Below are 20976 nucleotides of genomic sequence, written 5' to 3'. Positions count from 1 at the left end.
CCAGGTACATGCCCTTGACCGGAATCGAACCTGGGACCCTTCAGTCCGCAGGCCGACGCTCTATCCACTGAGCCAAACCGGTTTCGGCAGGATGACTTCTTTTATAGACCCAAATGGTAGTACTGACCTGCTACCAGGGAGTGAATGACTTTTAATTCTTTTTCCCAACAGTGGGGCCCAGGCCCTTTCATACCCTTGTGATAAAGAATGTGCCTTTGCTGCGAGTTGGCTGGTTGAATTTGGAGCACTGCCTGAATCCTTAGTACAGAGAGCAGATCGCTGGCCCAACCAAAAATTAAGCCCATGGTCTTGGCCTTTTTTTGGCCCGGTCCTCAGTCCCAAGAAAATCTTTATCTGATATCAGCTTCAGAAAACGTTTGGGTTGGCTGGTATTTTATTCAGCTCTCAGGCTCTGGAGACCTGTTGTAACACTCGCATCCCTTTCTTCATTGCAACCGCTTTATGCAAAGGGCAGAAATTGCTGCCTCTGATTCTCAGAGACTTCCTCTGGGCAGAAGGAGGGGGAAATATTATGGGCGGTTAGTATTTCTTCATTCTTAGAATTGTAAGTTAGTATATCGCTGAAGTTCTGAAAGGGCAAGAGGTATGTGCATGGGACTAGTGGGGGTCTGAGTCCATCAGCCCGATGGGCAGAAGGATTGACAGCTGTCCTGGCTGCTTGATGTGCAGACTCCCAACTGACTCCAGCTCATTCTCTTCTAGGCATCCTTTCCCCAAAGTGTTCAATGGATGCAACAGGAGGGAGCTGGAAAGGTATCTGCAGTCAGGTGGTGGGATGTGTCTCTCGAACATGCCAGACATCAAGATGCTGTACGGAGGCCGGAGATGCGGAAATGGGTACCTGGAAGAAGGGGAAGAGTGTGACTGTGGGGAGGAAGAGGTAAGGTGTCATGGCGGCACAGGCAGGAGAGAAAGAATGTGCGTTCATTTCAAATCTCAAGGTCAAAGAGGATGCAGTTGAAAAATTTCTTACTCATGCCATTTCCTACAACATGGAGGGTCAGCCTTCACTGTGGACCACCTTTGCAGACTCCCAGTTTGAGCCTGGCCCTGTTGGTGTCCCAGTTTGGGTGGAGTTCTTCCTGTGAGTGTCTGATCTCACCACAAACCACAGTCCACACCAGTGCAGTGACAGATGCCCTTCTTGGCCTTCCAGCTGCACTGAATTTATTCTGGGGGCCACGCAGCCGGATATCTGAACTTGACCTTGGGCCTTTGGAGGATGCTGAAAGTAATAAGCTGTGCTGCGTAGCCTGGAGACGAGATGGCGGAAAGGGGAAGTAGAAAGCTCGGTCAGGTCTGAAAGGGCCGCCAGGAGGAAGAAGGAGCAAGCTGTTTTGATCTTCAAAATGAGTGGCAGGCACACAGCATAGCTGTGTCACTTTAGCGGACGCGAGTGGTTCTGCAAAAAGCAGAACTGGGTAGTTTCATCTCTATTTTTTGAAAGATGGAAATATGTACATTAACAAATGAAAACAATTTGGGGGAGAAAACATGAGAAACAGCTATGGTAGTGAGATTTCGAGCTGTTTATGCGGGAAAAGTATTTGATTTTATAACCTTCTCTATGGCTTGATTTTTTTTTTTTCACTGTCAGCATGTAAATATTATAATAAACTGGAGACCCGGTGCATGAATTTGTGCACAAGTTGGGGTCCGTCCGGCCCGCCCCAATCAGGTCCGATTGGGCCGGGTGGCCAGGGGGAGGGGACACTGGAGGTTGGCCAGCCGGCCCCGCCCCTTGGTCAAACTCCCCATCGAACTCCCGGTTGAGGGGACAGTTTGCCTATTAGCCTTTTATTATATAGGATAGGACCAGACCTAGTTAAGGCTCTGCCATGAGTTCAGAACAGTCAGTCCAGATGCTTCAGAAAGGAGGTGTGGTTGAGGAACACCCCTGAGTGGGCTCAGCCAGTTAGCTTATTTCGGAGCAGTTGCTGATTCTATAGCTTTTTACTAAGTGGGGGGTACTATGCTGGTGCTAGGGCTAGGGTAAATATAGCAAAAATAGACGTGGTCCCTGTCCGGGTGGAGCATATAGTACAGCAGGGGAAACACTTTGACCAAATAGCTGCAAAGGTATCTAAATACAATCCATGGTAAACGCTAGGAGGGCCAATGACAAGATGCTGTGAGTATTTGTAGTATAAGGGGAGCTGCCCTCCTGAGTGTGGGTGTGACCTCTGACCCCCATATCGAAGGCTATGAGGAGTGAGTGGGGAGCACAAGGAGAGAAGACACACGGTGCCTAGAGGTGGGAAGACATATGATATGTTAGAAGGGCGGGAACAGGGGTCTGCCCGGAGCCCAGGGTGGTGAGGGATGAATGGAAGGGAAGTGTTCTAGTTCCCTCTCTTGGGGAAGATGGGTGGGCATCTATAGTCAGGCAGTGCTGTCTTCAATATGCTTGACCTGGACAGTTATGGTTATGATATGGTTAATAAGCATGAAGTGGGCCCCAGGTAGACATGGCTTGAATTCTGCTCCAACACTTGCCACGTGTGTGCGCCTCGACTTGTTTCAGCCCCAGTTTCCCCGCCTGTGAAATGGGAATGGTCTTGCCTCACAGGCTGTGATGGTCCTATGCACAGAGACCGGCACATTGTCAAGAAATGTTTGTGGCCAGGCCTGTGACTCTAGTTGGAGTGTTATAAGGACACTCACAGCCCCTGGCCATCTCGTCATCCTTTTAAATCTCTTGCTGTCAGCAAATGGGGAGCAGTAGGGCAGGAAGGAAGCGAGGAGAGCGTGGAAGCCCTAGAGACCTGTCCCGGAAAGGCCCGGGCTGGCGAGGCTTGAGGAAGAGCAGCAGATGGTGAGAGAAGTCTGAGGAAGCAGGCCAGGAGCTGACGTAAACTGTGTGCAAGGTTGTTGCAGGATGCCCTGGCTCCTGATGGCCTCTTTTTGTGGGATAGGAAGACCTGGGGGTGGTGGGGCGGGGGGCAGGGAGGGCAGTTTAGAAAAGCACAGAAGACAGAGTCTTGGGGTGTTATATTGGGGATGAGAAAAAAAATCACAGAATTTCCATAGGGATGCTATTCTGAAAATCAGGTTTTGGAAGGATACATGATTATAAGGAGGTGTGTGCCTATTACATTGTGTTAAAAAGCAGTGTGGATACTTTGATTTTATAAAGTAAGTGTATGTGTATAGGAAAATGCCTGGAAAAATATCCACACTCAAAATGTAGTTGTGTCTGAGCTGATGATTGTGTGTGTGTATTAAATATAAATATAAACAACATATATTCCCCCACCCCTAGGATCAATATACATTACCTTAGCGATTAAGCTATAAAGTGATTTTTTTTATAAAGGCTTCCTAGGGAGCCAGGCATGTGGGCATGCGGGCAGGGTTGGGGAGATGGGAGAGGCAGGTGAAGGCCCTGACCTCTCCCAGACTCTGTCTCCCTGTCCTGCTGCCCCGGAGGCTCATGCCCACTTCCACTGTCTCCCCAGGAATGTGACAATCCCTGCTGCAATGCCTCTAATTGCACCCTGAGGGAAGGGGCAGAGTGTGCCCACGGCTCCTGCTGTCACCGCTGTAAGGTGAGTGGCCCTTTCCCTGACCTAACAGAACCGCTGTGGGGTGATGGACAGGACACAGCCTCCTTCTGGGGGAAGAGAGGGCCTCAAAGCTTCAGAAACATGGAGCCTGGACCCCTTTGAACACATAATGAGCACATGTGAGTATACATGTAGGTGTTCGGGGGAAATGTGCATATGTATAATTTAGATGCATGTGTGTAAATGGGTCTATCTATTTGCTTATGTGAGTTTATAATATGTGTGTGCTGTGTGTGTGTGTGTGTGTGTGTGTGTGTGAGTGTGTATATTAGTGGGCCTGATTCTTTTGCCATTTATTCACCATAAGGCTTTGGATACATTGCTTAGCCTCTTTGGCCTCAGGTTTCATAATCTGTAAAATAAGGATAATTATATTACATAAAACTGTCATGAAAACTAAATGAAATAATAGTTGTACTGGGCACCCAAGCGGGAGCTCCATAAAAGTAGCCATTATTACCGAAGTATTTAGTCAGCTGTAAGTTGTTGCATGAATATGATCTCTGGCCGACCTCCTCTGGAGAGGAAGTGAGTTACCTTTGGGAAAACGCCTGGAAAACTCTAAGTCACTGTTCACATTAGAGGGTATGATGGTTTGAACTACGGAGGCCTGTGAAATAATGGGAATGGGAGTTCCGTTCCACACAGTGATGCTCACGGTCCCCTCTGGGAGGCTGGAGGGAGACTGATGTTTTCCCCTCTTTTCCTCGCCCAGCTGGTGGCCCCTGGCACGCTGTGCCGCCCACAGGCCCGGCAGTGCGACCTCCCAGAGTTCTGCACGGGCAAGTCTCCCCACTGTCCCACCAACTTCTACCAGATGGACGGCACCTCCTGCGAGGGCGGCCAGGCCTACTGCTACAACGGCATGTGCCTCACCTACCAGGCCCAGTGCGAGCAGCTGTGGGGTCCCGGTAAGTGGGTGGGGTCAGCCCTCGTCCCGCCCACCTCTACTGAGCGTGGAATCTTGGCTTCAACGCAGCATCTCCAGATGCTGCCCTCGGGTCAGGGTAGACTTTTAGGGAGAGACAGTGTGTTCCTCCCAGTTCCTCGATGCTGTCAGTTCTCAGAGCGAGTAAATGGGTAAGAATCATCCAAAAGACAAATGGGCAGAGGATGGGCACAGAACAGGAAGATGCTTACCCGCACTCATATGCAGTGAAGGCAAATGCTAACTGCTGTAAGGTGGGCTTGTGCATGCATCAGATTGGCAGCATCGTAAGAGTTAATGTAATGTAGTAGTAATAATAGTGATACTCTAACAACCACAAGAGCCATGATAATATAGATGTGGAGAATGAGGGGGCCACAGATAGGTACAGCCCCTATGGAGAGCGATTTGGAGATGTGAACATTTTAAATGCACTAGTCATCGGGCCCATCCATTCTACTGCTTAGGCATGTATCTTCCACTGTACTTGAACATGGATGTGAAGATAAGTTTATAAGGATAATGGTTGCAGCATTCTTCTTTCCAGCAATAACAGCCTATACATCCTTCATAGGGGCCAATTAGATTAATTCTGGTACATCCATACAGTGGAACACGGCGCAGCTGAGTAAAAACAGCAGCTCAGTGTCTACTGAATAAAATCTCCCACAGTGAATTGAGAGAACAGTGCAAGAGGCAGGACGGCGAATAGAATAGGCTGTCGTTCTTGATGAGATAAATTGTCTCCAAAAGATACACAAGAATTGTATCTAGAACAGTGGTTCTCAACCTTCAGGCCCAACCATATGGTTGTGACCCAACCATAAAATTATTTTCGTTGCTACTTCATAACTGTGATGTTGCTACTGTTATGAATCGTAATGTAAATATCTGATATGCAGGATGGTCTTAGGTGACCCCTGTGAAAGGGTCGTTCGACCACCAAAGGGGTCGCGACCCATAGGTTGAGAACCGCTGACCTAGAAGTTAACATAGTTCTCTGTAGAAGATACATCATTAATTGTGATTTCTTATCCAGGGTTTAGGGAAGTAAGAATTGGAATGGCTAGTACCAAGAAAATTCCCAAGACATACTTTATTTCTTTAAACATTTGCATGTGTATTGCTTATTTTTAAAAATCCCTAAAAGGACAGGGTTTCTTTACTAGAGAGAAAAAGGTTTAACATACAAACCCACAGGTAGATACAAAACCTCGGTAAGGTATAAAGAGCTGATATAAAAGCTTTTGCTATGAGTAGGAATGGAGTAACCTGATTGGAGAAAAGGAAGAAAACATTCTCTCCCCAAAAGCTTTCTTCACCTTGACCCTTTTTACCAAGGACCGGCTTTGCCCACTGGGGGCTTCTGACTTCTCCTCAAGCTGGCTAGGGTACTGACGGATGTTTCTTGCCCACTCAGGTGCCCGGCTTGCTCACGACCTCTGCTTCGAGAGGGTGAATGTGGCAGGGGACACCTATGGGAACTGTGGGAAGGACATGAATGGGAAACACAAGAAGTGCAGTATCAGGTAATGACCGCTGGGCAGACCCCGTGGGATGCGGGGTCACGAAGCAATTCCTTCTGTGTCCGCCTCACTCCTCCCTCCCACCGGCTCAGCAGCTTGGCAGCCCCGGAGCTGGGCGGCTGTTGGACAATGCCCCATTCAGCCTGAGGAAGTCCGGGGGAGGGTGCGATGGCAATGCTTCCTAGAAAGCCGATCAGACTTCCGTTCAGGACTTTCTTGCAGTAGGGCAGGCCATCAGCCTTCTTGGGTCATTGCTGCAGGGTGCTGATTACACCCTCATCTGAATAACCCATCATTCATTCACCCATTCACTCATTCATTCATGTATTCATTCATTTCAGCCACCCACCCATCCGTTCACCTATCCACTCTCTGTGGAGGGTGTACCATGTGCCAGATACTCCACTGAGTACATGGGACTTTTAATTAACAATGTAGCATGATAATGGACATGATCTTAGTGGGTGTAGATCATTTCCCAATGGAAGTTATGCCTAAGTGGAGATCTGGACAAATGATCTCGTTGAGTAGAGTGGGGAATGGTGCTGGTACCTGGGAAGAGTGTCCCAGGCAGAGAAGAGAAGAGAAAAATCAGTGGTCAGTAGAACTAATAATTTGATATAAAGTATAATGTTGGGGTGTAATGGAGAAGGGGCTTCTGAGAAGTGAGACTGGATAGTTAGAGACCAGATCATAAATTCCTTAAAGACATGGCTGAGAGAGCGTGGACTTCGGCTTGAGAGCAGTTTAGAAATTAGATTCTAATGGGGCAAGACTGGAGGCAGAAAGATCCGTTTCCTGGTGTCCAGATGAGAGAGGACGATGATGTGGTGGCAGCATCTGGGTGCATGGGGTGCAAGGACCACACGGGCAGGTTGCTCAGTTCCGGCCGTTGTCCTGGCAGGAAAGGGGACTTCCTAAGACCAGTGCTCTGGCCTGGATCTGCTTGGGGACAAGGATCCTGTTTCTTTCCCTTTGTCTATGCCCACGTGGGGTGTCTCCTGGTGGGTCCCTCGAGCATGCCCGTTGCTCCTTTGCCCTTTCCCCAGGCTTGCAAGCCTGCTGTCCTGGTCAAGAAAAACTAAGCTCTCCTGTGCCCAGCTTTTTCCCAGCCTCTAATTCCACCTCCTTCTCTCCTGGGCCCAGGGATGCCAAGTGTGGGAAGATCCAGTGTCAGGCTTCTCAGTCCAGGCCCCTGGAGTACAACGCCGTGGCCATCGACACCACCATCACCATCAACGGGCGGGAAGTCCAGTGTCGGGGCATCCACGTCTACCAAAGTGCCGAGGAGGAGAATGACATGCTGGACCCAGGCCTGGTGCTGACGGGGACCAAGTGTGGCTACAACCATGTGAGGCTCTCCCTCCAGCTTCACTCAGGGTTTGGGCTGCAGCAGGGCAGTGACTGAGGAGCGTGAACTCGGGAGGGAGGATGCCTGATCTCAAATCCCAGCCGGCCCAACATGACTGCGCTTCCACAGTCTAGCTTCTGTCATCATCACCTTTGTCCTCATCATTAATGTCATATGAATTAAGACCAGGAGTCAGGGAAGCCTGGGGGAATAGTGGCACCATCTCAGAGTTAACTCTGAGAACGAAATTATTTGTAAAAAACATAGAACGCATCTTTGTATAGCACCTGGCACAGAGTAGACTGCTGCCACCATCATCATTATTTTTAAATTGAATATTAAAATTAGTGCCTATTAGCATACAATTAAGAAACTAACATATACCAACATATAATAATACAGGATGTAATAACACATATTATATTATTACATATTTATATTATTGTTTTAACAGTATAATATTTGTTGTTTTCTCACTAATCACAAAAGTAAAAGTGGAATTTAGTTAAATGCTATCCAGCCCTGGCTTTTTTGGTTTTTGAATTTTTACTGTAAAGCATAGCCTGAAGCGAGCTGCCTTTCAGAGTCCCATAGGTCGTAGGTGCAAAGCCCCAGTCTTCTGATTGTCGAGCAGTGTCTCTTTGCTTGTGCTGACGGTCTGTCTCCTCCTCATGCAGATTTGCTTCGAGGGGGAGTGCAGGAACACCTCCTTCTTTGAAACCGAAGGCTGCGGGAAGAAGTGCAATGACCATGGGGTACGTGTGCCCAAGGTTCTGGGGCTCCTCCGCTAGTGTCCCGGCTGCAGGCCCTGTGGGAGGTGGGAGCTCTCCAGGGTGCTGATGCCTCTGTCCGGCCCTCGCTCCAGGTCTGCAACAACAACCAGAACTGCCACTGCAACCCAGGCTGGGCCCCACCCTACTGCAACACGCCTGGCTTTGGAGGCAGCATCGACAGCGGGCCCATGCCCCCCGAGGGTGAGTGCCTGGCCTGCCCACCTTTGTGAGGAGATGTTGGCACCATGGGGGCAGGTGGCATGTTGCAAAGGGATGATGCATCAGCTTTATTATCCTGATTTTGTAGATGAGGGAACAAGAAAAAGAGGACCTGAGCCCAGTGTGGGGCTCAGCTCAGTTGCTCCTCTGTCCTCTTCGAGAGAGAGGGAGATTAAGACAGACTATAGATTAACTGAATGATCTCATCCTCTTGGGGGTGGGTGGCAACCAGTCCTGCTCAGCCACTTACTTAAAAATAATCAGGAACCTGGGGCACATTCTAGTGCTTTAAATTCCCTTGGATGAAACAAAGCTTACAATGGAGAACCAGACACGCAGAAAAACGTACAGTGTTTTCCTGGAAATCTCAGAGATTCCAGCCCTTTGGCTTCCAAGCTTTTAAAAATATATCTTTATGATAGTATTTAAATTAAGTAATACACATTCACTGCGCATCAAATATCTGAGGAAGAACCAGGATCTGTTGTTTGGAACCCACTGCGGTTGCCCAGGCAGCGTCTGCGTCTCTCACCGGGCTCTGTTCTGGCAGGCGTAGGTCCCGTGCTGGCCGGCGTGTTCTCGGCCCTCTTCGTGCTGGCGGTGCTTGTGCTGATATACTACTGCTGCAAGCAGGACAGCAGGCTGGGCCAGCTCAAGGCCTTTGCCCTTCCCTCCAAGTTGAGGCAACAGTTCAGGTATGACGGGGTGCCACGAAGGCCTTGGGGTCCCTTGTGGATCGTCGAGCTTTCTGTGGTGGTGGCTCTAATTCGGGGAAGGTCAATGCAAGGTGCATGCCACCCTCTCCCCTCGGCCATGCTCCAAGACCACGGCTGACAGTGCTCGTCGACCTTACTCTACCTATTCTCTGCGGAGTCTGGTCATTACTCAGAATCCTTCTCAGCAGAATGCCCCCAATCAGTTAAAGTTGAAGAACTCTGTTTTCCACCCTTTATTTCCATCCCATTTTAAAGAGCAGGAAACTGAGGCAACAGAGAAAGAATGACGAGCCCAGGACACTCAGGGGTGGCTGGGCATCAACTCAAGACAAACACTAAGTTTCCTTTAAGCGATTCATCCCTTGGGATGTTGAACATATCTAGTCTCTGGGTCCCGTATTATATTACACTTGTCCTGCAGGGGATTTTAAAGCCCTAAGGGGGATTAGTTGATGGTAGATGACATCCTTGAGTCTCCTAGCAGGAGAAAGGTCTTAAATGGATGAAGAGAAGGTGCTGAAGAAAACTCTGGTTTGAATAAGGCCAACTCTTTTTCCCTGGGAGGTCTCCATTGACCACACGTCTTTATTCCTAGGGAGCTGGGGTTCAGGGGACCAATCCCACTTCCTCCAGAGCAGACTTTGGGGAGGATTTAGCTGTTTACTGGCCGTGCCCTGGTGAGAGGGAACTCAGGCACTGACCCTCGATAATCACTCCCATTTCTTCTCCTCCCAATCCTTGTTACCAGTTGTCCCTTCAGGGTGTCTCAGAACAGCGGAACTGGACATGCCAACCCAACATTCAAGTTGCAGACCCCCCAGGGCAAGCGAAAGGTAAGGACTTTGCACCTTGAACTTCACTAATTTTCCTTCACCATCGGGACCCTGCTGGGTTTTCCTAATAGCCTCTGTGGTTTCTGAAATTGATAATAAAAACCCCTAGGGACTTGAAAGGTTGCATCTGGCCTCTGGGATCTCAGGGATTTAAGAAGTCACCCAGTTCTCCCTGAGCCTCTGGTCATCTCACAAGGGCTCCCTGAGTTTTTAAGTGCATTAAGAGTTACTTTGTCTTAGACCAGTGGTTCTCAACCTTCCTAATGCCGCGAGTTTCTCTTGTTGTGATGACCCCCAACCATAAAATTATTTTCGTTGCTACTTCATAACTGTAATTTTGCTACTGTTATGAATCATCATGTACATATCTGATATGCAGGATGTATTTTCATTGTTACAAATTGAACATAATGAAAGCATAGTGATTAATCACAAAAACAATATGTAATTATATATGTTTATAATTATATATGTTTATAATTATATATGTTTTCCGATGGTCTTAGGCGACCCCTGTGAAAGGGTCATTCGACCCCCAAAGGGGTCGTGACCCACAGGTTGAGAACCGCTGTCTTAGACGCTCCTTGTCTTATCCATACAGGTGATTAACACCCCTGAACCCCCACGGAAGCCTCCTGTGCCCCCTCCGGACTATCTGCAGGGCAGCTCCCCACCTGTGCCATTGCCAGCACACCTCCTCAGGACTCCTAGGAACCCCCCTGGGGCTGGACCCCAAGTAGAGCGGAAGGAGTCAGCCCGGAGGCCGCCCCCAAGCCGGCCAATGCCCCCCGCACCACATTGCATCCTCTCCCAGGTAAGTGGATGCTCAGCCAAAAGCTGGGGACATTGCTTTTAAGGCCTCTGGCCATGGAGGGTGACTGAGGCTGGGAAGCGGGAGCTCGCAAAGTCTGAGCTGACTGCCTTTTCTGCGGTCTGATAACTACAGGGTCAGAGTGAAGCGTCTGGGGAAATAGGCTCCCAGGCAGCCCCTAAACCACAGAGGAGTTCCTCCCTGGGTGGCCTATTTTATGACAAGTCACTACCCACCCACCTTCCACCCCAAAGTTACTTCTCCCAGTTCCCTGCCATCGTCTTCCCTTCTCTAGGTCTTTGCAAAGGCTGTTTCCTCTGCTGAATGCCCAGCTCCTCTTCATCCTCAGGTCTCCCCTCAGATGCCACCTCTCCTAAGAAGCCTCCTCTGACCCCGGAAACCTGAATGTGGCAGCCCCAGACTTCCCTCACCTTTGTAATTACCCCACCAAATTGTACCTATGGGTGCCGTCCACTGGTCAGGAAGCCCGAGGAGGGGTGTGCCGTGACGCCTGGCTCATGGGGGCCGGTCGGGGGCAGGAGGCTGTGGGAGGTGGAGTGGGCCTGGGCTCTACTCCCACGGGTGCCCTTCGGAAGCCGAGCCGCCCCGCCCGCTGCCTGTTTACCCGGCGCCTGTGCTCTGCGGCTGCAACTGTACCTCCTGGCAGAAGTTCCCGCAGGCAGACCCAGATGTTTCCAGGGCGGTGGCCGGCCTTCCGAGCCAAACTGTATTTTGGGTGTGACCCCACTGTGGAGATTTGCTTATTTTCCTTCTGGGACTGCTTTTCTTGGGCACAGTCCAGAGGGCGTCACGGGGCCCAGCCTGTCTCTGAACCTGGACTGGTGTTGGCACCCGGTCTCAGGGGGCCCATGGGGCACAGGCAGTGTCACCGTTTGGCAGAGATCAGAGCACCGTTTGGTTCTCTGATAAGCTGAAACGGGTGGGAGCAGCTGTGTGGACAGGGAGGGAGGGAAAGCCTGGCAAAGAGGGGAGGGGAGGGGATGAGAGCGCATGAGTCTGCTTGGGCAGCATAGCAAACATCACAGGCCAGTGGCCTGAACAACAGAAATATACTTTCTCATAGTCTAGAGCAGCCGTGGGCAAACTTTTTGACTCGAGGGCCACAATGGGTTCTTAAACTGGACTGGAGGAACAAAAGCATGGATGGAGTGTTTGTGTGAACTAATATAAATTCAAAGTAAACATCATTACATAAGGGTACGGTCTTTTTTTTTTTTTAGTTTTATTCATTTCAAACGGGCCGGATCCGGCCCGCAGGCCGTAGTTTGCCCATGGCTGGTCTAGAGGCTACAAGTCCATGATTCAGGTGTCAGTAGATTTGGTTTCATCTTCGGCCTCTCTCCTTGGCTTCTCCCATGTCCTCATACATCCTTCCTTCATGCATGTGTGCCCCAGTATCCCTGTGTCCCATGGCCTCTGCTGAGGACACCCGGGGGATTGAATCAGGGCCTCGTTTTTAACTTAATCACCCCTTTAAAGGCCCTCTCTCCAAAGACAGTTCTATTCTGAGGTACTGGGGTTAGGGCTGCAACATATGGATTTGAAGGGGCACAGTTCAGCCTATGACAGAGAGGGTGCAGGAGGGAAAGGGAGCAAGAAGGGAGAAAGCAGGGCAAGCGACAGGGTGTGGAGGGAGTGCAGAGGTGCGGGAGGTGAGACGGAGGGAGCAGTCTGATGAGACAGCTGTCCCTGTGACCCCCACACTGTGACCCCCACACTGGAGGCTTGTTGAATGAAGATGGTGTCAGCCTCACCCCAAGGCACTGAGCAGGGGGGTGGGGCACCAGGGGCAGGGTGTTAATTTTAAATAAGATGGTCTGGGACGGCCTTATTGAGAAGGTGATAAAACATGAAGCTAACATAAAAGCAGAGAGGAAAGAATTCCTGTTCATTGTGCCCCCTATAGCCAACCAGTCATCTTTCCACTTTATTTTTATTTGCACAAATGATACACATATATGCTCTTGCGGAAAAAATTACATGTTCTCTGGGGTGAACGCCCTCTGCACTCACACACCATCCCTAACCTCAGTTACCAGCGTGGTCTGTGTCCTTCCTGGCTTTCTTCCGTACAGTTGTGTTTACCCTGGGGACGGGTGAGAGGCCGTGGTGGCAGGTTTTACGTGAATTTGCCTCTGTAGCTTATACTAGTAGGTCAGCTCTCAGTGACTCTTGGTCATCTGTCCACATTAGCACATGTCAGCCTACTTCATTCCTTTTAAATGCTGCATCCTGTGTCATTGTATATGTCACTGTATAAATGTAGTCATTTGTCTGCCGGTGGAAATTATGGTCATTTATAGTTTCTTTTGCTGTCACGTATGTGCTGCAAGGACCGTCCTCGTCACCTTCTTTTGTGCACCTGTGCAGGTGGTTCTCTAACCTGAGTCACACGAAGGGGAAGGGCTCGGTCGGAGAATGGTTCTTCCTCGTGTTCATAGTGCCGCCGACTTGCTCTCCAGGCTTTTTCCTGAGCGTTAACACACAGCTGCAGACAGCTTCTTACATGGCTCTGCATAGGAGAGCATATCCTCTTACACCTGATTCTGCTCCGTATAACGGGAAGGTTTTCTTTTGGACAGGCCCCTCGGGCTGTGAGTGAGGCTTGTGGCTTTCTCCCCAGGATATCTCCAGGCCTCGGCCACCTCAGAAGGCGCTCCCGGCCAACCCCGTGCCAGGCCGCAAGAACGTCTCCAGGCCCGGCGGTGCCGCCATCCTGCCACCCACCGCCGCGGGCCGCCCTCAGCAGTCCTGGCCTCTGTTAACCCCCGCCCCAAAGGTGAGTCTGCAGAAGCCCTCAAGGTCAAAGCGGAAGCCAGAGGGTCCCGGGGGCAAGAGCGTGATCGAGAAAACACTGAGTTCACGCTTCCTGTTGGAGGGCTGAGCTTCCGAACCGAGGCCAAGGACAAAAGCTTAGTGTTTCTCGGTGCCTGTGTGACTGTCCCTTAAATGGGGGACAGGGGTCTTTTTGTTCCGTGTGGACAGTGATGCTTAGGAGCCTGAGCTCCTGATGGCTCCACACCTGGATCGGCACCCGACTGGGTGGCCCTGAGCTGGGTGGCCCTGAGCCTGTTCCCTTTCCCCGGGCTGCCATGGAGGCCAAGGCAGTTCACGGATGCAGACTGCCGGCCTCTGGTAGCATGTGCACAGTGACTCCTCTTCCCGCTTCCCTGGGCTGACCTGCTCTCTGGCTGCCAGGCCTAGGAGCACAGGGGAGGGGAGGAAGCTGGCTGACTCCCTGTGTTCCCAGGCGGCCCCGGGAAATCTGTGGACTGAGCTGCAGCTTTGCGGGGAGGAAGGGAGATGGCTTGTCAGCACGGGGTGGGGCGCCAGCATGCAGAGTTGATGTCACGGGAAACCATTCCTCTCACTGACCGGCTGTCCGCATCTGACCTGTCCACACCCCAGAGGACACCACCGATCGCAGGTAGCTGACGCTTCTCTCCCTCCCCTCCCTCTCTTTCCACAGTTTCCTGACTACACAGCGCAGAGGGCTGGGTGGATGACTAACTCAAGAATCTAGACCTGTCTAGGGGCTGCTCCCTTTCCCGGGACTCAGCACCACAGTCTGGAAGCCGCCTGGCCGCCTCTGAGCCCCTCCTCCTGGACCACCGCATCTCCGAAAATCTCCTTCTGGACTCATTGCCTCCCAGCCTCCTCTCGGGCCCAGAGTCCCCACCATCCAACGGCATCCCAGAGTTGTTTTGTGCAATATACAGCCCGCGGGGAGAGGATGAATGGCGGCTTCTCTAAGCTCCCTTCAGCTGGCCCCTCACCGCAGAGGTGCCCAGGCCCGGGCTGTCTGCGCTGAGGAGCCCGGCTGGGAAAAGTCCCCTCAGCCCTTCAGGTCAGGACTTAGCGCGGAGGAGCCGTCCATCCTCATCCCTTGGTGGAAGGTGTGCATGGGAGCTTGCCAGGGCTTGTCTTCCTGAAGGTCCCCGGCTGGACGGAGGCCGGGCACTTCCCCATCCTTTGTAGCTCTGAGACAGAGGGTCAAACCAGCCGCTGCTGTGTTCCTGCCCGGGCTTGGCGGGCATCACAGCTTCTGGCTCTGCGTCCACACGGGAACAAGTCTAGTTCCCTCCTCTGCCCTCCCACATCCCCTATCCCCTTCCCCTTATTTCTCGGGTCTCTCTGACTCAGACAGGTACTAGTTGTAGGCAGTGTCGACAGCAGGGGGAGCACCAGGCCTCCCCTGAGCCGTAATGCCAAAGGTTTAGACTCCTGACTCACGGTCATTCTTGATTGCCATTGTCTTCTGCACTTTCTAAGTGCCCCACGCTTTTCCCCGCTTGGACCCGCCCCGTGTGAGGTGCTGCGGGGAGTGGACCCACCGCGGTGCTGACTTCCTGGGGACCTGGTGCTTGTGTCCTGCCCGAGGGTGCGTGCCATCGGTTCTCACGGGTGTTGACCATAGTGGACTCGGGCCCTGGCTGTGGGGGCGTGGCTTCGTTTTCCATTGTGTTTTATAACCTCAGCAAGGTGTCTCCCCCTTCCTCCCTGACCTAAGCCTACTCAAGGTCCCTAGGGGCAGGGACGGCAGCAGGTGCAGTGACCTAGGGAGCAGACGTCCTAGGAACCCCAGTCTGTGCCTCGGTCTGGTCATGGCCCTCGACAGAGCAGCCCTGTCTCTGGAGGTGCCTAAGAAGCCGCCATCGGCCATCTCGAAGGAAGAGAGTCTGAGCTGGGGCCAGCCAGGCTGTTGAGGCTCTACTTCCTTGCGTTCTCTCTGGTCACTGCCTTACTTGCCCTCACGGAGAGAACTCGGAGCAGCCTCAGACGCCGCTCAGAGAGCCCTGCCCTCCCCGGAGCAGGAGGGAGGGCTGTGTGGTGCTCTGCACGGTCAGACCACTTGTCCCTGGAATGTTCTCTGGGACTGCCACCCCCGGGAAGGTGCTCTTGGAAACCTCAGTGCACGGAAAAGACTTGAGCCCTCACCCCCGACCCTTTACAGTTCTCTGCACACGACAGGTGCTCAATAGATTGGGTTCGCAGGCAAGTGGGAGATTTGGGACCTGCACCTGGGGACACACATCGGTGGGTTTAGAAAGGTCTCAGGGAAATGGGGTCTCTTCCCTCAGGTAGTCATGATGTTCACGCCCCGTCTCCCTGACATGGGCCCTGGTGGCCCCCCATCGTCAATTTCTGCCTTCCTTGCTGTTGATTAAGTCAGGGGGCAGCCTGCCATTGAAGTGTGGTACTGCAAACATCCAGGCTTCAATGCTGGGTCCCAGAAATGTAAAGAACCCCCCCCCCCAAAAAAAAAGTCACCCTGAAGCCACCCGTGGCTCACAGGTTCCCCTGTGGCGTGTCCAGCCTTTCTCCCTGGCGTCAGGGGCAGATGGCCCTGCGGGGAAATGCCCCCGCCCTGTGGCTATTCGAGCCTTTTGAACCCGAAGTCCACTCTCCCTGGAACCAGAACCCAAAGAGATCTGGGTTGTTGCTTTCTTGTTTTTGTTTTGTTTTGTTTTTGTTTTCCATGGTTACCACCTCCATCCCATAAAATTGTACTGTGAACTGGAAGATGGTAGAATTTTTTAAATTTGATAGACTTTTGGCAGCCGGTTCTCGTGGCTGTTTCAATCCGGGCTCTGTGTATGGGGCCAGGTGTCGCCACTCTGGCAGGCCACGGTGGCTGCCCAGGAGCAGAAGCGGCCATGCCGTGCCCCTTTCCCCGCCTGTGCCCATGTGCTGCAAAGGTAAATCCGGACTCAAGGAAGGAGGGGCTGTATTTGAAAGGATCACTGCAAGACGGGGAAAGGGAATATTTCAGCCGGGAGAATGCTCAGGCAAGCTGCTGCCAAGGCTGCCCGCCTCCCAGAGCTCCAGAAGAAAAAGGCCTTTTGCTTTCGCAGGGAGGAGCGAACTTGGTGAGAAAGAGGTGTGTTCAGGGACCATCTTGTGCTCGGCCTTTTGGGGGAGGGACTGTATGTTGGGCCGAGGGTGGGTCCAGGTTCAGAGGCCCATGGGGAGGAGAGGAGCGGAGCTAAGGTTTCGTGGACTGAGTTAACTGGCGCTTTGTTCAGATGGAGCTGTGTATAAATCTTTTTTAAAGCGAATTCAGCCTTCTGCCAGTTTTACAACCTTGGAAATGTTTTCCTTACAAGCCTGGGAGCCATCTCTGAAATGTAAACCTCAGGGGACCTCAAGGAGACAGCGCCTGGTCCCTGCCTGTCCGGGTGGGAGCGGCAAGCCAGGCGCGGGCTCCAGGTGGGAAGTACCTGCCGGCCTGGGTTCTCTTTGGCCCTGTTTACTTCTCCCTATAAAAGAAACGCCCTTTCTGCCACAGCTCTGAGACGCTCACAGGTTTCTCGGGATTGCAGTAGCCCCTGGCCCCACCGCCCTTGCTGCCTCTTGCAATAATCCTTTCGAATACAGCCTCCCCTTACCCAGGTCCGAACTCGTGTTTGGCAGAGGGCATGGCAGACCTGCATGTTTAAATTGGGGACAAGTTCTGCAGTCAGCGACTGTGTGAACTGTGCGTACAATAGCTCTGCTGGACACCCCAGGAAGCCACGGGTATGCCGACTAGAAAGGTGCTAAGCGGGGTTCTGCAGAATCTAAGCCAGGCGCCCCCAAAGCTCCCCTTCCCCGCATCCTCTCACACCATCCGCTGTGTGTGCGTGTGTGAGTCTGCGATCCAGGGCAATGTGAATTTTCTTTTATATGGGAGATTGTTCATAGGAAACAGATCATCTTCTCTCTCGTCCACCTAGTAATTGTTTACAGTATTTGTACATCTATGCAAAATACTTGAATGGGCCATGGTGCCTTTTCCCCTTGTTTGTATTTAATTAAACTAAATTGTCATTTGAAGTGTCTGGTTTGGCTATTCCTTGTTGGTTTGTTGGTTTGTTTGTTTGGATGTCCTGCTGCTCAGCCTGGAGAGGATCTGTTGCCAGAGGACTCCTCGGGAGAGCGCCCACAGAGACCACAGCCCGCAGCCTTCATGGGAGAAGCTGAGCCGTACACAAGCCTTGGGCAGCCCCAGACCAGTCGAAGGGGCTGTCTGTCTGCACTTGGACATAGGCTGGTCTAGTTTAATTAGGTTCTGGGTCAGGAAAGGCAGGAATGACCCTGGGGTTCCCTGATATGAGTTTAGGAGGCAGCTGAGGCCCTCTGTTTTCATCTTAATTGCTAGGATCCTACACTTCAAAGAGAGGAGTTGCTCTGGTCTATTGGGCTGGGTGAGCACATGGGGCTGGGAGTGGGGTGTGCTTTCAGACTCCAGCGCTCATCCATTAGTGCTTCCCATTCCCAGTCCATGGAAGGGTCTCGCCCTCATTCCCTCACTGGACCCACTTCAAGTTTGAGGCTCTGTCAGACAGACAGGCTCCGCATCACCGTGATAGCTGGAAGCATTTACTGAGTACGTACCCGGCTGGGCTCCGAGTGCTACTTCACCTCATTTGTTCTTCACAGCAGCCTTGGGAGGGTCCTGGATTCTGATCCTACTTTTCTCGTGCTGAGTTTGCCTAAGGACATCAAAGGCGCCAAACACAAGTGCCCTGCCTACTAAAGTGCCTGCTCATGAAATTAGCCACCACCACCCCACAGCCCTGCCTGCCTAACACCATCAGTGAAGCCAACCACTGTTCAGACACAGAGCCTGGCTGTCCAGACCTGGGTTCAGATTCTGCCCGTGCTGCTTGCTGGATGTGTGAGATGGGGTACGTACCATTCCAGAGCCCGGAGTAAGTCTCCTTTTAATGCAAGTGGGAATGACTCCCGCCTCGGGGATGCCGTGCTCGTTAGCAAAGTGCCCTGCGGGAACCCGCCCAGCTGGAACTGGCCCAGGCTAAGTGCTCAGAGATGACGTCCGTGTCAGAGCTGAACATGGGGTTCGATTAGGACTTATTCTGGGTTGAGAGCTGGTCCCCAAGAGAGTTTGGGCCAAGAAGGACTGTTTGGAATGGTACTGTTCCTTCATTCAATACAGGTTTTTATGAGTCCCAGCTACGTGCTTGGGACATCCATCCGGGCCGTGGCGGTCGCTCTGTGCTCCCAGGCGGTGACAGCACAGATCACAGAAGAAATGAGCAGAGTAATATCAGACTGTGCCTGGGGGTTAAGACTGCGGGCTTGGAGCCAGATGTCAACGTGGACTCTTCCTGGCTGTGTGGCCTTAGCCCATTTCTTCACCTCTGACTGAGACCCTTTCCTCATTATAGAAGATGAGAATAAAAAAAAATGTCTGCCTTGAGGATCTTGGAGGACATAAAGAGAGAATTTACATGAAGCTCTTAGCATGTTGTAAAGGCTCGGTGTCTTCTACTGACTCTCCTCCCTAATCAGCCTTGCGCTGTAGGGACTTCCTTGGAAGCCATAACCCTCCAGAGATCAGGGACCGGCTTCCCAGCACTAGAGGCACCAGGGTAATTAATTGCTCCGTGTCCAAGGAAGGCTAAGACGCAAGTCTAAAGTAAACACACCCAAAGGTCTTTATTCTTGACCCTGCAGACCACACTCTCAGGGCCCTCAGATTACTGCTCTTCCCAAGATCCCACACGGTGCACTGACTTCAGTTACGGGCAGAAATCCATTCCTGAACAACTGGGGGTTTGAGGCTGGAGGTGCAGGAAGCCGACCTGTTGGTCAGCTGCACCTGGGGAGCTCCAAGGCCGGCAAGAGACTGGCCTGGGCTTGGCTGCGCTGGGGGGTTGGGGGGTGGTGTGTAAACACAGGGAGCTCTCAGGGGAGGTGCTGCCCCAGCTCAGGGACTGAGGGTCAACTCCTCCCTCTTTGCAGATACTTGGCTCCATTCAGCAGTCCTTGTACCAACTCCCACTCTCCTGCAGCTGGAAAGCAGACATGCAGGGAAGGATATCAAGTATCTCTCTCTCCAGCTGCTCCTGTTTTGTGAACGCCTCTGGCCAAGTGTGAGGGGACCAACAGCAGACCCCAAAGCAGGTGGTGTTGGAGCATCATGACACGCTGCGTCCCAGGTGGGCAGCTCATCAGTGGAACTGGGGTCTTGGTGGCCACCTGGTCAACAGCCAGATGCTCCCGTGCCAAGCCTACACTCTCCTTGGTCACTGAAGTTCAAAGCTGGTCCCACTGGCCAAGCCTCTAAGGCTGGAGCCCAGCAATTACCCAGAGCCCTCTCTGCCTGGGGAATTGGTTGGGCACCAGAGTAAACACAAAAGTTAGCTCCTGGTTTCCATGGAGCCGCTGGCTGCTTCCTGCCAAATCCTGACTTTGCTCTTCACTCTTCCCATCTTCCAAATCATATTTGGTTTCACTCCTCGATGAAAAGAAAAGTGCATCTGCCAATAGCTCGACAGGGTACATTTAAGAGCAGTGCAACTGCTGTTCTCTGAGGCAGAAGGACACGCTGGGCTTGGCCCGCAGAGCTTGGCTGTGAAGCAGCTTTTGTGGTGGTGGTTGTCGCTTTGCGTTCAGTTCTGAGATAACTGCTTGACTGTCTCAGCAATGAACTCCTTAAGATGTAAGGAGAGAGGAAAGGCAGGCGTGGGGGAGGAGGCCATGGGAACGAAGATGCTGACCTCCGACTGGAGTGCTTGGGGAGTGGGGCTGGTGGAAATGTTTCCCTGAGACACCAGGTGACTTTCACAGTAAGAGGGTCAGTTGAGGTCTTACTTCTGTCTCCAAAGAAAGAGGAAGCGGCCAAAGCAGCAAGGCATTTTTCATGAGCTGTGTCTCTGGACAGGGAAGCCTGGCGATCGCTCTCTGAGCCTCATCTTTGGGCTGCAGAATGGCGAGTCAGTCTCAGGAGAATGGCGCTGAGGATTTCCTGCCGACCAACATCTCAGGGAAGTCCTTAGTGCTACATTCAACAGGTCAGATTCTGTCTTCTCCCCACCCACCTACAGATGGCACCCAGGAAACACGTGGGAAGGGAGGTCCAGGGGTCCTGCTGGCAACAGTGTAAGCAGGGCGTCTGGTCACTGAGGCTGTGATTGCAGGAAGTTCTGTCCCCACCACTCAGTGGACACGGGTTTTCCTCCTGGAAACAGCGATGAGGTATCAACGAATGTCTCAGAAAAGAGAGCCCCATGGGTAACAGCTGTGCTGAAAATGACTTCCCACACCGAGAAGTCAGGCTGTACCACAGGGCTCATCCTCACTCGGGATGCCTGAGCTTTAAGAATGGACGATAAATACTTTGGGCTTCTCTTCTGGCGAGGGGGTCCTGGAGAGTTCTATATTGTCCACGAGGACATTCTTGTCTTCGAGTCTAATGACAGTGG

The 20976-nt window shown here is 52.0% G+C and overlaps 2 protein-coding genes across 2 annotated transcripts in view; one reads left to right on the top strand and one right to left on the bottom strand.

The window, feature by feature from the left end:
* ADAM19 (ADAM metallopeptidase domain 19) overlaps positions 1-17586 on the top strand; it is a 78648-nt gene extending 61062 nt beyond the window's left edge. The window contains exons 11-22 of the mRNA XM_015565645.1: positions 724-901; positions 3480-3569; positions 4303-4498; positions 5936-6044; positions 7188-7392; positions 8070-8147; positions 8258-8366; positions 8935-9079; positions 9849-9933; positions 10535-10747; positions 13389-13544; positions 14235-17586. Of these exons, the coding sequence (XP_015421131.1) occupies positions 724-901; positions 3480-3569; positions 4303-4498; positions 5936-6044; positions 7188-7392; positions 8070-8147; positions 8258-8366; positions 8935-9079; positions 9849-9933; positions 10535-10747; positions 13389-13544; positions 14235-14288 (1618 nt within the window). The 3' untranslated portion in view covers positions 14289-17586. The remainder of the gene's footprint in view (positions 1-723; positions 902-3479; positions 3570-4302; positions 4499-5935; positions 6045-7187; positions 7393-8069; positions 8148-8257; positions 8367-8934; positions 9080-9848; positions 9934-10534; positions 10748-13388; positions 13545-14234) is intronic.
* Positions 17587-19183: 1597 nt separating this feature from the next.
* NIPAL4 (NIPA like domain containing 4) overlaps positions 19184-20976 on the bottom strand; it is an 11385-nt gene continuing 9592 nt past the window's right edge. The window contains 1 exon segment of the mRNA XM_006779438.2: positions 19184-20976. This exon segment is cut by the window's right edge and continues 13 nt beyond it. Within this exon segment, the coding sequence (XP_006779501.1) occupies positions 20870-20976 (107 nt within the window). The 3' untranslated portion in view covers positions 19184-20869.

The sequence above is a fragment of the Myotis davidii genome, unplaced genomic scaffold (assembly GCF_000327345.1).
Source record: "Myotis davidii unplaced genomic scaffold, ASM32734v1 scaffold18, whole genome shotgun sequence".
NCBI classification, from domain to species: domain Eukaryota; kingdom Metazoa; phylum Chordata; class Mammalia; order Chiroptera; family Vespertilionidae; genus Myotis; species Myotis davidii.
Note: the sequence above shows the minus strand (reverse complement) of the source record. Positions and strands in the feature narration are given on the sequence as shown.